The sequence below is a fragment of the Micropterus dolomieu genome, linkage group LG21, assembly GCF_021292245.1.
Source record: "Micropterus dolomieu isolate WLL.071019.BEF.003 ecotype Adirondacks linkage group LG21, ASM2129224v1, whole genome shotgun sequence".
NCBI lineage: Eukaryota > Metazoa > Chordata > Actinopteri > Centrarchiformes > Centrarchidae > Micropterus > Micropterus dolomieu.
This window is the reverse complement of record NC_060170.1, coordinates 18595588-18610878: the sequence shown is the minus strand read 5'-3', so window position 1 is coordinate 18610878 and position 15291 is coordinate 18595588. Positions and strand designations below refer to the sequence as shown.

Here is a 15291-nt window from a genome sequence, read left to right as displayed (position 1 = left end):
AAGCTAACCACGGCCATCATACAAAACCTCACTTGACAGCTCTTGTGCTGGAGTAGCTAGCATAGTGAAATTTTGGGTCAGAGGTGTGTGTTTTTCAGGGTCTAAAGTCGGCAAAAAGTTTGTTTACATTGTCAAAAGAGTGTGTTTGAGATCTAATTTATTCATTTCCCTCTTGTCTGTCTCCTCCTGACAACCCAGCCTAACTCCTGACACCTAACAACATAGGTGAGAGAGGTGTAGGCTACAATTCCTCTACAGTTCCATATCTCGCCGTATTCGTCAAACTACGCCGAACATTTGAGCAGTCTAATTACATCTGAAAGATTTGATTTAAATCCCTCTAGCCTTTAGGGCTCAAGAAATGTTTGTCAAGTGTGTAAATCTCCTCAGAGCAACTGTAACAATGTAAGGAACATTAAAAAATTAACTGACCGTCATGGGTGTTTATGAGGGAAGGGGATAAATAGTTTGTGTCTAAGACCTAAAAATGTTCGATGACTCAGCAAGTTAACAACTACATTAGGGGGGTACAGAGTCCTCCTGTTGCTACGGTAACAAGCCGAGGAGGTCTCTAAATGTGAAAAAGAATAACAACCCCCCACCCCATTAGGAAATTACACACCATTTGCCCCTCATTGTTACCCAGTTACCCAGGCAACTGTTAGCTGTAATTTGGGTTAATTCACTGGCTCCTAGGCCCTTCCGTTCCCCATTGTGCCCCATCATAAAAGAGATATAACACAGATGCACACACAGTTGCACAAACTATGTTTCTAATGCAGTAACGCACACAGTGAGAGAGACTAGCCCTCATTTCCTTTCCTTTTCCTCACCGCGGCTGGAAATTGACAATACATATGAATATTAATGAATTGCACTGAAGGAAAGGCTAAGGCTAAGGCTTAAATTTATTCACTCCCAACACATAGTTGTGGGAGTGTGTAAGTGATTGAATTCTAGACAGAGTTGCATAATTGTTGAAAATAGAGTGTCATATATCCAAATTTGCACAAAACCACATTGTCCTGTCTGGGTCTGCCATGTCTTGAAGGTGGAGACAGGGATGGAGGGAGGTCTCCTCTTTTGCTCCTTTCAGAACAAAGGGAATGGAAATTTGTGTGTTTCCAATGGGGTAAATATTGAGAGAGCAAAGATATAAACGTATGTAAGAAAGGCTTTTCTGAGCTGCCTGGGTCTCAGTTGCACTGCCAAAGTCCTGTGCGTCACTTGATCCATTGTTTAGTGTAGCGAGGTCTTGGTAAGCAAGCGGCTGCCTCCCTGCTCCAGCTGCAGCCTCTCTACTGTTTATGTTTGCAGGGCCCTTCGCCTTGAAGTGAGGCTATACAAGCAAAGCCTAGCCATATGTGAGCACTGGGCCGTCAAAGAAGTCACTGGCCTTTTCTTTTCCCTTTCTTGATCCATCTCTCTCTCAGAAACCCCCCCACCCCCCCCTTTTTTTTACTCTTTCTCTTCCCTATACATTCTCATTTATCCTCTGTACCTCGTCCCTCATCTTGTTTGCTTTCCCATGCTGACAGTGCAGCCCGTCCCTGACAGCCTGCTCTTTTGGAGAAGATGAAGGGTTGGAATTATCTTCTTGAGTTTCAAAGACCTCCATCCTAAATAGGATAGAAATGGTAGGTATCATTACCCCTGTGAGAAATAATTACCCCTTAATTTCCTCTGTGAGAATGAATTTTAGAGTTTGAGAGACAAAGTGGTAATTATGTCACAGAAATATTTCCGCTGGGATAAATATTCTAATATTTATACTGGTCGTTTTACTGGGGAGTTCAGTATTATCCAGTACAGGGGGAAAATGGCTAGATTGATTCAGCAATTACCATGTTGGATTGGATTTTTTCAGGCATTAGGTGAATGATTTGCAGTCTTAAAATAAAACTCCTGGGTTAACCTGGAAAATTATTTGTTAGGAGTGTTCAGTGTATTGGTGTGTGTGTGTGTGTGAGTGTCTGAAGGTTGTGGTCCTGACCCTGGCTCCTGGGTGGGCTGCAGTGGCTGTGTGCTTGTCTTGGATCATCTCTGGACCCTTCTGTTTACTGAAACAACAAGCATTCACTGTCCAGGGAGGAGAGAGGAGTCACACAGAGAGCATCCTCAAAGGCAGCACCTCACTCCTTTTCTTCCCCCGGCTCAAACACACACACACTCACACAATCGTGTTACATACACAGACTGTCCTCAGAGCTCTGACCACCCACACAAGCAATGGTCACCCATTGCATCGAAAACAGTGTCTTTCCATTGACCTCTTTCTTAATGAATCGCTCATCTGCTAGAGGCGTTAGACATGTTGAAGCCAGTTTGACTTAATATTTGTGCTAAAATATGATCCCATAGATGGTAAACCCATTATTCAGGAGAGAAGCTCTCCCACACTGATGCTCTGTAAAGGAAGAGAACTGTCTTGGCTGCTCATAACCTGCTATTACGAAAGTAGTAATATTTACTTATAAACTCTGTGAACCTCATTTGATGTCAGAGAGGCTTTGAAATTGTAAATGAAAAGGTATCATAAATGAGTTTGCACCATTTAATTGCAGATCACCTCAGGTGAGGAAAGCCCCTGCTCTTGAGCAACCAGAGTAAACAACTTTTGATTTCAGCTGCAGGTGACACACACACTGTTCAGACAGTGGCTTTAAAGGAGGCACAACTATAGAAACATCATAGACAACACACCTCATGGAAAATCCCACTCAGGAGAGTAGTATCAGTACAACAAATTAAACTGATAGTTAAACTACATTAAAGAAAAACATTTGACAACAAAACATTTTAGCTGGTTTCTGACTTACATTTTGAATTTTGTACTACAATGACTACCTTTTCCTTTCTTTTTTAGAAAACCAATATTGCTTATTTTAAGCAACTTCAGTTACTTGGCGCAATGGATAAGACACATGCCTTTGGTGTGAGAGACTCGGGCTGAATCCCCCACTGTGACCCATCCACCATTGTGTCCCTGAGCAAGACACTTGACCCCTGGTTGCTCCAGAGGCATGTTACCTCTGACATGCATAGCAATTGTAAGTCGCTTTGGATAAAAGCGTCAGCTAAATGAATAAATGTCATGTAATGTGTTTCTCCTCAGAGTAATAGTGTGATGTAATTGGTAATAACTGATATCCCATCTGCTCTGATGGAATATTTTCAGGGTGTGAAACTTGATCATGTAGACTTTTCACTTACCAAAGTGCAGGGACTGTTTTTAATAAGATACAGACTCAGATCAATCTGAAATAACCCAAACCAACATTTTAAATAATGTGTGTGTGTGTGTGTGTGTGTGTGTGTGTGTTTGCTGTGCTTGCTGCACATCCATTACAGTAATCAGAAGGCACTGTGAAACCTTTACATTTTGTGCCATCTAGTGGCTATATTGAATGTTACATCATCAAATGCGGATTTCTCTTAGGATATTACACAGTGAACACATGACACCGTTAATGTGCTTGAAATTAATGAATATATCAAAGGATGTTGTACAGAGTGTACAGCCCCCCAAGATAAAGGTGTGATGTAAGGTGATATAAATATATTCACTTATTTAGCAGGGACAATACAGATAGAAGATGTATACACAGTAATAAATAAGTAAATATGTAAGAAATGTGTAAAATTGACTTGGGTTGACAATCCTACATTTTATATACAGCATCTAAATGGACTGTGGAGTCCAAATTGCTGTCATTTCCCCCGAGGGATCATTCTTGATAATAAAGGTGATGACTCAAACATTAAGTTTCAGAAATTGTTTTGTCCAGGCCCAAAAAAAAAATTACATCATTTCACCTCTTCACCCCTTGTGTGGTATACATGAGTTCCTACTTACTCTTTTGTTGTTACCATGTTGGTGCTGATGTTGGGTATGATAATGGCACACCGGACGAGTATGTGTAATGTAACACACACTCTGTAATATTACATGTTTAAGTATTAAAGGTTTGATGACACTTCACGTCTTTCCCAACATGTGTTTGTTTCAGGCACTCACTTGCTGTAAATCTACAAACACTACTCAGAGGAAATTGGTTATGTAAATATTAAGAAAGTGGAGATCCTAAAAACACCAAATACGGCATGGTTAGGCTGAATTTGTGGGAAATGTGCATGAAATGATGCAAAAAACCTGAATTTATGATTTAATGAAACGGTGCAGCAATGATACAAAAACAGTGTGACTGGAACTAGGCTATGTTTCCATCCTTAAATCACTTAAAGATGGAATCAAATGAAACTGGATGTTACGAGATTAATCAACTGCAGGTTAACATTCATCCTGGTAAAAAATATATGCAAAAGTACATTCAGAGATTTATTATTCACATACACATCAGTACCGGGAGGGCTAAAGGGAAACTAACACATCAGAGAAAGCATCCCAAAGACTTAAATGCCAGGTCAAATATAATAGTTGTTGATAATTCCATAATATAAAAACCATAACTTAAAGGGCCTATTTTAATTACTGTGGGCCATAGAAGCTGGCAAAACCAAAAACATTTTAAAGCTTACCTTTAATAAAACTATAGATATGCTTTTACTGTATATGATTTTGTTTTGTTTTAATTGTTGTAAAAATGCTGTTCCTGTCTCAATAGCTATGAATAAAGACTATTCTCATGTGTACATGAATTATTCTTTGCCTTTTTTAAACAGTGAGGCCAGGCATGGATGATCTAAGCTCAGGGTCACTCTGAACCTGCTTCTCTCTCTCTCTCTCTCTCTCTCTCTCTCTCTCTCTCTCACTTTTCCTATTCCCTGCACTGTCTCTCATGGGGAGGATCATTCATCAAGGCTGCCTAAACAGCCACGTCACCCCGTGATAAGTGACTCGTTTAGGTCAGACATCTCGGTAGCACATACTAATTCAAATGCTTGTGTGAATCTGCTCTTTGCATGTGTGCGTGCACAGATGAGGGAATGGCCATGCATGCTTTAAACACTGTACATCATCCTGTAAACAGCAGGCTATCAAACCCTGGTCTCCAGTGTACTCTCATTTCTCAGGAATCAGGTAGGAAGCTCATCAATTCTCTTCGGCCCCCAACTGGTTTTGTGGATTTCAGAAATGTGACTGACACCATAGCGAAGCTGTCTGGTGGTGTACTCAACTGATCAAACGTTTCCTCCATCTCAGAGAGAAAAGGAAGATGCTAATGACAGTTACAGGAGTGTGTGTGTGTTTGTGTGTGGGGTGCATGAGAATTAATGTTCATATTAAAGGAAATGTAGTTTGAAAACATGAGCTAGTAAATTGCATTTACACATCTGTCTAACGATGTTTAGTGTGTAAAGGTATTTGAGGATTTGTTGATTTAATTTTTTGTTTTCTATCTGATGTTTAATCTGAATCAAAATATATCAAAATAGACGTCCATAAATGTCACTTCTCACTATAAAATCAAGCAGATGTATCGACAAAAATGACAAGTAAATAAGTTCAAATAAATCGTCATTACCAAAGTCATTGCTAAAGGTGGTGTTTTACAGGACTACAATATATTGTGAGATGTTTCTGATTTTTTAGTCCTCCCTATTTACATACATGAGCAAGGTCAGGGAACTAGAAACACATTTCAATATAATACAGACCAGTACAACACCACAACAACAGTACAACTATAACCTTAATGCTAAAACATAATTGAATTAACACCTCTATGACAATGACAATAAATGAAAGAATTTTTTCAATAGAACCGACTCAGTAAATGTGGAATGAAGCGGAGATGTAAAGAGGGATAAACAAGGAGCTAGGGAAGTGGAACATTTTTTAAAAACGACAGAAAACCGACGTATAAACTGGGCTAAACATTATAAACAGAAAGCAATAATGCCATTGATAAAGGTACTTTCCTGAGGGTGGCTTATATATACAAATAATGATAATTTATTTCCTTTACATTGCTGTTCCTGGTAATTTACAGAACATTTTCAAAAGTCGCTCTTGATGCAGAGATGGATGCCTTCTGTGTTAATTTCTTCTTGACATAGTCTTGTAGCTTATGTAGCATAGACTCTGCATGGAGAATCTTGAGAGGAATAGACTGCAGTAACCAGCCCTGTATGTGCACATTCCCACAGACACACACACGTGCACATGCACACACACACGCACACACGTACACACACACAGATCAATAATCACAGGGACAAATCAGTCTCTTGCCATGTTACTTGGCATTATTTGGCATGATCAGATGGTTGTGCCAGTAAGTCTTACCAGAACTATATGACAGATACTGCCATGTGTTTTGTCTCCAGCTCTGAGGTACTGCAGGGCGCTTTTCACAAAGTCTTCTGGTGAAAAAGTGACTCCGCCGGTTTGTTGGTAAGCTGCCATTCGAGTGGAGACCCCAAATGGAGCCACTGCCTGAGAAATGTGAAGAACAGAGAGAAAGAGTGAGTTGAAGATTTTCAAGATTTTAAGAAAAAAAATCACTTTAAAGTAAACAAATAATTCGCTCTTCCTTTTATTTAAAGACCTTGAGGTGGAGTCTCAGTAAGAATTTAAAAAAATACCTGTATAATAATCCCTTTGTATTCAGCTTGAAGACCTTGAGAAAATCTTTCCACAAACACCTATAGGAACACAAATTACAGCAATAGAGTGATCATAAAATGAGATTTAGCACAAACTGGTGATATTGTACTTACCTTAGATGCAGCATACAGGGTGTACAGGGGGAACGGAATAGAAGCTACTCCAGACGAAATATTCACAATCACCCCTTTGCCTCTGTCAAGGCAGAAAAAAAACAATAGTTGTTTTACACTTGTTGATCAGCATGTTTGGATTTTTATCATATTCCATATTACATCTAATGGAGAAAACATAGGTAGGAAACCTTTTCTCCATGCCTGGAAGGATTATTTTGCACATCTGGAGAAAAAAGAAAAGTTCAGATTTTTATAAAACATGTGAGGGTTGACAGAGTTAACTTATTTGTGAAGAAAACAAAGAATAATGCACACTATCCATCACTTGTACTCCCTTTATTAATTACCTCTTTATCAGGCAATGTTCATACAAAAAAGTTTTTTTTAACTTCTGTGTGTATTAAATTGTGTGGGACTCATTGTTTTGTTAAAGGGGTCATGTGTATTTTCAGTTGTCTCTAGCAAGGTTTCAGATTGCAGCCACAAGCGTGTGCTCTTGCAAGTGCTCGAACCAATGAGCGAACGAAAACAGAGGCCGACACATCAGAGATAGCGTCATCCATAATACTGGAAACTCAGGTAAAATCCCACTGCAAGTTTCCAGCAATATTTTTATCAGCTTGACATTGAACTGATCCATGGTTGTTTTAATGATAATGGTAAATTGACTGCATTTAGCCGACCTCTTTTCAATAACTATTGAGTGTGTATCATTCATCGAAGAGGCTCAGCAATGTCAGCATAGCTAAATTTATTGGATGATAAGGAAAACAGTTAGCGAGCTTGGCTCAATATTATAAATGAGATTGTTGCCATAACAGTAGGCTACTGTACTGAATGGGTGTTCCACTTTGTGTTATTCACTCCCTCTCGGATTTTGCGGGCCTTTTTTGTGATTGTTGCGGTCTAAAATAACAGATTTTGTGGCAGCTTTTAAAAAAAAAATTGCGATGAAAGTTGTGATGTTTTGTGCTGTTTTTTGTGATGAAATTGTGGAAATAAGTGAAAGCTGCAAAGGTAGCTTTGATTTTGTTTTTACTCTAAGATTATACACTGAACAAAATTATAAATGCAACACTTTAGTTTTGCCCCCATTCATGAGCTGAACTCAAAGATCTGAGACTTTCTCTATGCACACAAAAGGCCCATTTCTCTCAAATAGTGTTCACAAATCTGTAAAAATCTGTGTTAGTGAGCACTTCTTCTTTGCCGAGAAAATCCATCCACCTCACAGGTGTGGCATATCAAGATGCTGATCAGACAGCATGGGTATTGCACAGGTGTGCCTTAGGCTGGCCACAATAAAAGGCCCATTACTATGCTTTTTTTTTTTTTTTTTTACATTTATGCACATTTAAACCAGCTTAGCTTTATTGTTTCAGCGCTTGAAATTAACGGGGATGCAACTGCCTGTGTCACAGTGATTTGTCTCGTCTGACATCCTCCATGCCTTTCTGCCTGTTTTCCACATTTGCTTTGTAATGTTAAATAATTTCTTGCAGGCTAAAATAAACACTTAAATACATAAACACATAATACAAGCTTATGTTCCTTCATGGCCACTGCACTCCCCCAACGAATGCCGTCTGGCTCTGCCAGCCCTACACACAAAGCGATCTCAGTCCCGGCTGTTCTCATCTGTGACACCACGATGGTGGAACAAGCTACCACATGCCATCAGAGCAGGGACGTCCCTTTCTAACTTCAAGAAGCTCTTGAAAACTCGTCTTTTCCGAGAACACTTCCTCTTATAACTCCTCTAACTCCTAACCTCTAACATGCACTTCCTATTCTTCTACAATTCTCTTGTATTGATTGCACTATTTGTTAACTCCTACTTCTTTCCCTAGGTATTTACCCCCACTGATGCCATATGCGCTAATAGCACTTACTAGTATTTATTGCTGCTCTTACTGGTATCTATTGTCAATTATACATCTCTTACTGTATAGATGCTTTATTGATACTGTCATGATCATTGGGTTTTATTGTGGTGTTTTTCTTTTATTTTGTTAATGTCCGTTTCTATTTTTACTCATTGCCTCTGTGTTCTTGTTTAGGTTTTGTTAGTTGATCATTGCTTCCTTGTTCTCTGTTGTATTTAGTTACCTTTACCCTATTGTCGGTAGCTTTACTTCCTGTTTTATTTTGTAATTTTGGTGTTTTTGTTTAGCTTTGTTTCCTGTCTGCCTTGATTCCAAATGTGTCTCACCTGTGATTAATTGCCCTCCCTGCTTGTGTGTGTGGTGTGCCTTTGTATATATTGCGCTCAGTTGTGTTCAGTCCTTATGGTGTTGTTGTGAGATGTTGAGTGATCTTCCCTGTGTTCTGTTTCCTGGGATTGTTCCCTTGTTTTGGATTACTCAGCCCTGTCCTGGATTTCTCTTACTTTTGGATTCTTCTTAGGTTTGGACTTTTGCCTGCTGTGGTCTGAGTGAGCCTGTCTTTGAGTTCTGTACTGAACTGTATCCTCCTCGCAAGTGTCTGCATTTTAGGTCCACACCTCTAGCTCCTGCCACTTCACTCAGCCAACTCTGATAGATGCTTCATTGATGCTTGTATGTTGTTCCTCAAATGTAAGTCGATCTGGATAAAAGTATCTGCCAAATGAGTGAATGTAAATGTATAAAAGGCTGTTCCAAGCATGTGGTTGATTTTATGGGAGGTTACAACCTGTTCACAAATAGGCAATAAAAGTGATTTCTTAAAAAAAACTATAAGGGTTTTGATCCTGTGCACCTTTCACTAAGACTTTATGATGTGCAAGAATAGCTGAAATTATATAGTAGTTATTGAGTTTTTTTTTCAAAAAAATAAAAACTTTTACCTTAGCCATAGTCTTTACGTTGCAGTTTATCACCTTTGTAATTGTCTGAAAGCATAAATAAACATAGATTTCAAGTAAGCCGTCTGTATTGCTTGAATTAGGGGAATGGAAATGTTAACACAGTCCTGCCAATGGTTTCACACCATTCCACTGATCTACAGGTGGTGGTAGCGTACACACAGATATGCAGCAATGCACAAGCAGAAACAAGGCAGAAGTAGTTTTCTAGCAATAAATAGATGTAAACAATGCTAGATTTAAAATATTAAAACATTGTCTTTGTTAATGTTTTATGAGGAATGAAATTAATTTGAAACATTTGTCAGCGATGAAGGATACTACACAATGTATTTTGGTGAGTAACAGTGAACAAGCATAACTTCTGTTTGTTAACAAGAAAACTCCACAGGGCACCTAGACCCGCAGTACCACTGACCTGGTCCAGCTCTGCACAATCAAGAAATTTGCAGGGGATGAAGCTGGGCAACAGGCCTACATTATTGACTGGGGTAGAAAGAAAGATCCAGTTACAAAGGGGGGGGGATCAATAGACATTGCTATTTTCTATAATTACCCTTGTCTTGCATCTGGTGTGTGAATAAATGTTTCAAACGGAATGGAAGAATGAAAAAAGTCCAACCTAAAACCCCAATGTTGAGGTCCCTAAGCTCATCCTCAATTTCACTGAAGATGTTTTCCTTTATGAAGTCTGTTACTATCACTTTCACCCTCTGCCCTGTGGTATCACCTATGAAAATGAAGATGTGGTGTCAGCAATATAATGCACATTTGTACTCTTACAGATGACAGAGATTATATTTGCAGATTAAAAGCAGACACTATAAAATGGGTAAATACAGAAAGCAAGTTTCACCTATTTCCTTGGCCACCTGGTCCAACGTTACTTTGGTCCTACTCATGATTACCACGTTCATTCCTTGCTCAGCTAGCTGAGGGAAGCGATAGTACAGTGGTGGATGGTAGAAGAAATGAAGAATGTACTGTAAAATTAGCAGATGTGCATCAAATAAAAAGTAAAACAGTCTCTTACCACAAATGCATATGCTCGTCCTATGCCTTCTGAAGCACCAGTCACCACTAAAACAGGGATGCAGAGATTAGTGTTGTAATGACCATTACATCTTCCATCAGTTGTCACATGCTCCTGTAGTTTCCATTCTAAACACTAGGGGCGCTTTGAATTCCAGCTACACTACGTCATCTCTCTTACTCTACTGTCAGACAAATCCCAGGATTGTGTTTGTGTTTGTATTTGTTGACACTACACCTAAACCATAATGTTCTAACAAACCGTACTAATACAGCATGTTCCCGATAAAGAATTTGCTGAGGACACAAACTGCTTGTTTCTGAGTTCTCACTACGCCTCCATCTCCTCCTGACCCTTATTACATAGATCACAAGCTCTTTTCCTCACTATTTGGGCACCACATTTAACTAGGGTTGGTTTTCCAGGACTGAGATTTAGGATTAAATAAAGCCATGCGGGATGGGATGCATTGGTTTGAGCTGTTGTTCAGCATGAGAATAAGCCAAATATGTAATCAGAGACTGTGTAGTAACTTCTCAAATGCAAGCAGCAATTAAGCTTCTTTTGATTTGATTTTTTTCAGTTGAATAAACAAACTGAATGCTCCTTCCAAATGTGCGCACACTCTTTTGTTTCTTACAAAATGATAACAGTGTTCCATCTGAAAATCGATTTAATTCTGTATTCTGCACTTACAACAACAAATATACAGGATGTTTATTGCATTTGTGATGTGTGTTGGAATGTGTAAGAATTAAGACTCCTATCTGTCAACTAACTGTCAAATTTATACTCCAAAAAAATAGGGGGCAGCATTTTACATCAGATCATAACTGCTGCTAACTGATAATTAGCTCAGTTAGCGATGCAGCTAGTTTAATGGTAATATTAGCTGACTGGGACCAGAACAGGGTGAATCAGCAATGGAACTGGGCTCATTGGCCTCCCAGTTAACTGGGACTGAACACAGCCTCTGAGACCGATGGAGACCAGTTTGAGCAAGGTCCGGGCTAGCTGGTTAGCATGCTACATGACATTACATTACATTTAGCCGATGCTTTTATCCAAATTGACTTGCAATTGCTACAAATATGTCAGAGGTTGCACACCTCTGGAGCAACTAGAGGTTAAGTGTCTTGCTCAGGGACACACTGGTGGGTGTCACAGTGGGGAGTTGAACCCCAGTCTCTCACAACACAGGCATGTGTCTTATCCACCCCAAACTTCAGTAGAGCAGATGTACAGTTTGTGGACAACATTAGCACATTTTGGAATAGACTGGACAAAAGGGGTTGGTCTACCCAAATTAAAAAAAATTGCTTCTCTCTAGTGGTATGAAGCCACGCAGATGGTTTTATTTGCACAGGTGCTTTGATATTTGCCCCTGTGAATTATGTAGCCACCTCTATAAAATGGAGGGAATTGAAGTCAATTTGGGTATCATGCTGATAACAAAAAAAAAATAAAATTAAAATAATTCAACAGGAACCTGTTTTTCCCGACTCAATGTGTTCAGGACTAGGGCGCTTTGTATAGTCCCGATCAAAACTGTTGAAAGTTTGCTTTTATTATCCAGAGTAGCCAAAAGGAAATCCTGATTTTGCAAAAAGATGTAGATTTTTAATCCAGGAACAAAACAATATTCCAGTCATTGTGTTGAGACAGTAACAGAAATCTCAGAGATGGATATTTCAAAAGCTGTCTGCATGGCTAGATACCGCTCCAGGCAAGGGATGTGGACCAGTTGCTTAATATCTCTTTGACATCAGATAGGTATCTATTTAGCCTCTATTGAATAACAACATTCCCTTATAATTAAAATGTCCTGTAATTACAACCAACATTATTGACCAGTTGGTTGCCATTCAGCACTGGAGTACTGGGAATATTTAAGAACAGTACTGATTACAACAATGTTGTCACTCTATTGTATACTCCTCTATTTCTAGACCCAAGTGCTGACTATGACATCTGGTTTTACTAATTCATTCAGACTTTGCCAAAAATATAATCAATATATATTCAGCATTCAACTTTTTTTTGCATGTAATTTCCCATCTCCTGTAGACATAGTTTCACAGGAAGTATTACATGAAAAAGGAAATACATTGTCAAATAGATATATAAATTCTGTTCTATAATTTTGGGATGGTTCAGTGTCAAAGTGAGTGAATTAAACAAACAAACAAGTAGACAACATCTGCATTCAGGCCGAGTCTCAGACATAACTGGCATTTTTCCTTTATGCAAATGAGTTCTGAGAACCACAATAGCCTGTGCAGGCATTTCTTCCAAGACTAAGACATACAAGGATTCAGATTCAGACTGGAATGTCCAATCAAAGAGTCCATATTAGCCCAAAGTCTTTAACAAACACTCCTTAATTTTTTCTAATATAAAAAACATGTGTTTCATTTCATTTTGATTGCTCTATTTTGTTTATGTCACAAAAGTTGGGTTTTTTTAGTGTTGTAATTACCAGTGAAGTAATAAAGTGCTGAAATTCTACTTTAATTGCAGCCAGGGGAGCCAAAAAAGTGTTTCTTGGCGCGATGGCCTAAGAAGTCCCTATTGGAAACAGTTTCTTAATGTCCAGAAGTCTACAATTTGGCCGCACAGTGTTTTCATTGTTCCTACAGTTACAGTTGTTGTCTGCTGATTCATGGGGAGATAAGTGAACAGTTAATTTACCTTCACAAGACGTGAGGAAAGACATAGAAATTTAATTACAGGATGTCACATGACTGTCAACAAGGTTTATTCTGAAATCTTTACAGCTCTTCTCTGTGTTTAAATTGTGTTTGTTCTTGTATGCTTAGCAGCCAGCAATAAGTTATTAGTTAACTAATGCTGGCTGAAGCAAACTTGCCATCTAAATCTATAACTTGGCTAAACAATTACTTTTATTACCACAGAGTTGTTACTGTTTTCACAACATGTTTTACAGAATTATGTAGTGTAGTATCAATAGGTACTGGAACTAATAAGCAGTATAAGCATATGTATATATTTCCATAAAGTCACAATGACATTACAGACATTTTTACCATTAATATTTCTTGTAAGTGTGAAGAGCCTCCCTGGTCACGGCAAATTTCCCAGTTGTGTTGTATGAATCATATATTAATTAAAAAAGACACAGACACACACACACACACACACACACACACACATACAAACATTGTACACATGCAGACACACTGTAAATATTTGTTTCATATATATGTTGTCCTCAGTTGAAGAATGCACCATACGATACTTCTTAGGCCACTTGAAAGTGAAAAGACTCAACTCTGAAGGAGGCACAAACTCAAGCAAAATAGGTTTGAAATTGTCAGGGCTGAAATGACTCTCGGGGGACAGGGGTTATGCAGCCAAGAACACACTGTTCTGGTGACTGTTTTTCCTGGCTGATGCTGGAATGCAGAATAATTCGGACTTTGAAAAGAAAGGATAGATTAGCCCAGTATTCGTTGTGTTTCTACTTTAGTGTGAGGTTTATTTTAGCAAAGTGGGAGACTGAATAACCTCTTCAGAATGTGGCAAAGGATTTCTCAGTCAGTGGACTGTTCTGGGAGCGACAGAGGAATGTTTTGGTGTAAACACGTTTATATGGTTACAAGTTGGATTGCCTGCACCAGCTGGAGAATGTAGTGCCTTCCTTATCATACTTAATCCCTTCTGCCAGTTTACTCTAAAGGCATTTTATGGCCATGCCATGGCATTTTATTGCAGAGTGTACTCTGAGTGGATGGATAATAATAATGTTATATTAAAGAAAAATGTAATTTGGGCAGCAATGCGTTTTGTAGATACATCAATAACATATTCGTTTTCTGTAAACGTAAGCAGCTGCTGCATAGGTAACACATGACAGAAAGTCAAAGGAAAGTCAGAACTTGCCACTTTAGGTTCAAACATTACACAAGTGTAATCTTGTGCAACAGTGAAACGTCCAAACAGGTCTAAAATCTTCTTTACGGTTTTACAGCCAAATTTTCGTCATGCAACAGTGATTTCACATCATTCAATGTTTTTGCATGCACAGGCAAATTCTGATAGGTGTACTTTCACTCATGTCATTATACTCTTATGACCATAATAAATCAATCAATTGTAAATCATTAATTGTGACTTTGGCTGACATCTAAATTGTCCTGATGCTGTTTGTCCCATCCATCTAAGTCCTTGCAATTACTAGCTACAATATGACCTACTGCAGGTCTGATATACTGTACATTACAGTACACGCACACACAAACACAGCTCACCTGCCCACTCTCCCATAGAGGTGAAAAAGGACTTTGACACTGGAAACCACATTTTTGGAAAAAGCATCCTACTGAAAAGCAGCAGTTTCACTCCATAGTAGACAACAACTGCAGCACCAAGAGAAATGAAAAACAATTCTCTTAAATCCATGCTTGTCCGGCACAACAGCAAACTCTGGCTTTAAGTCTCTCTGTGTTTGTGACTGCTCTTGGAGAACGCTTTCAGTTCAATGATTCTCTAAAAGTAAAGAGGGAAGAAAGAGGGAAACTGCCAGAGGACACTCCCATTTCAAGAGCATGCTCACATACACACACACAGAGACTCTCACTCTGCCTCACAGTACTTGTACTTGTATTCTGTGCAAATACACTAACTATTTGCCCTTAGTTTTCTGCATTTTCTCACCTGAGGGGCATGCTGTATGTGTGCCAATTGCCCAAAACACATTGAAGCT

The 15291-nt window shown here is 38.9% G+C and overlaps 1 protein-coding gene across 1 annotated transcript; it reads right to left on the bottom strand.

Annotated features, from left to right (window-relative positions):
- Positions 1-4153: 4153 nt before the first annotated feature.
- Positions 4154-15049, bottom strand: hsd17b3 (hydroxysteroid (17-beta) dehydrogenase 3). The gene is made up of 11 exons (XM_046035663.1): positions 14837-15049; positions 10566-10612; positions 10389-10464; positions 10155-10262; positions 9951-10018; positions 9515-9559; positions 6876-6910; positions 6685-6766; positions 6550-6609; positions 6251-6400; positions 4154-6089 (listed from the first exon to the last, which is right to left on the bottom strand). The coding sequence occupies exons 1-11, from the start codon at positions 14985-14987 to the stop codon at positions 5949-5951; spliced, it is 963 nt and encodes a 320-aa protein (XP_045891619.1). The 5' UTR covers positions 14988-15049; the 3' UTR covers positions 4154-5948.
- Between the last annotated feature and the right edge of the window lie 242 nt (positions 15050-15291).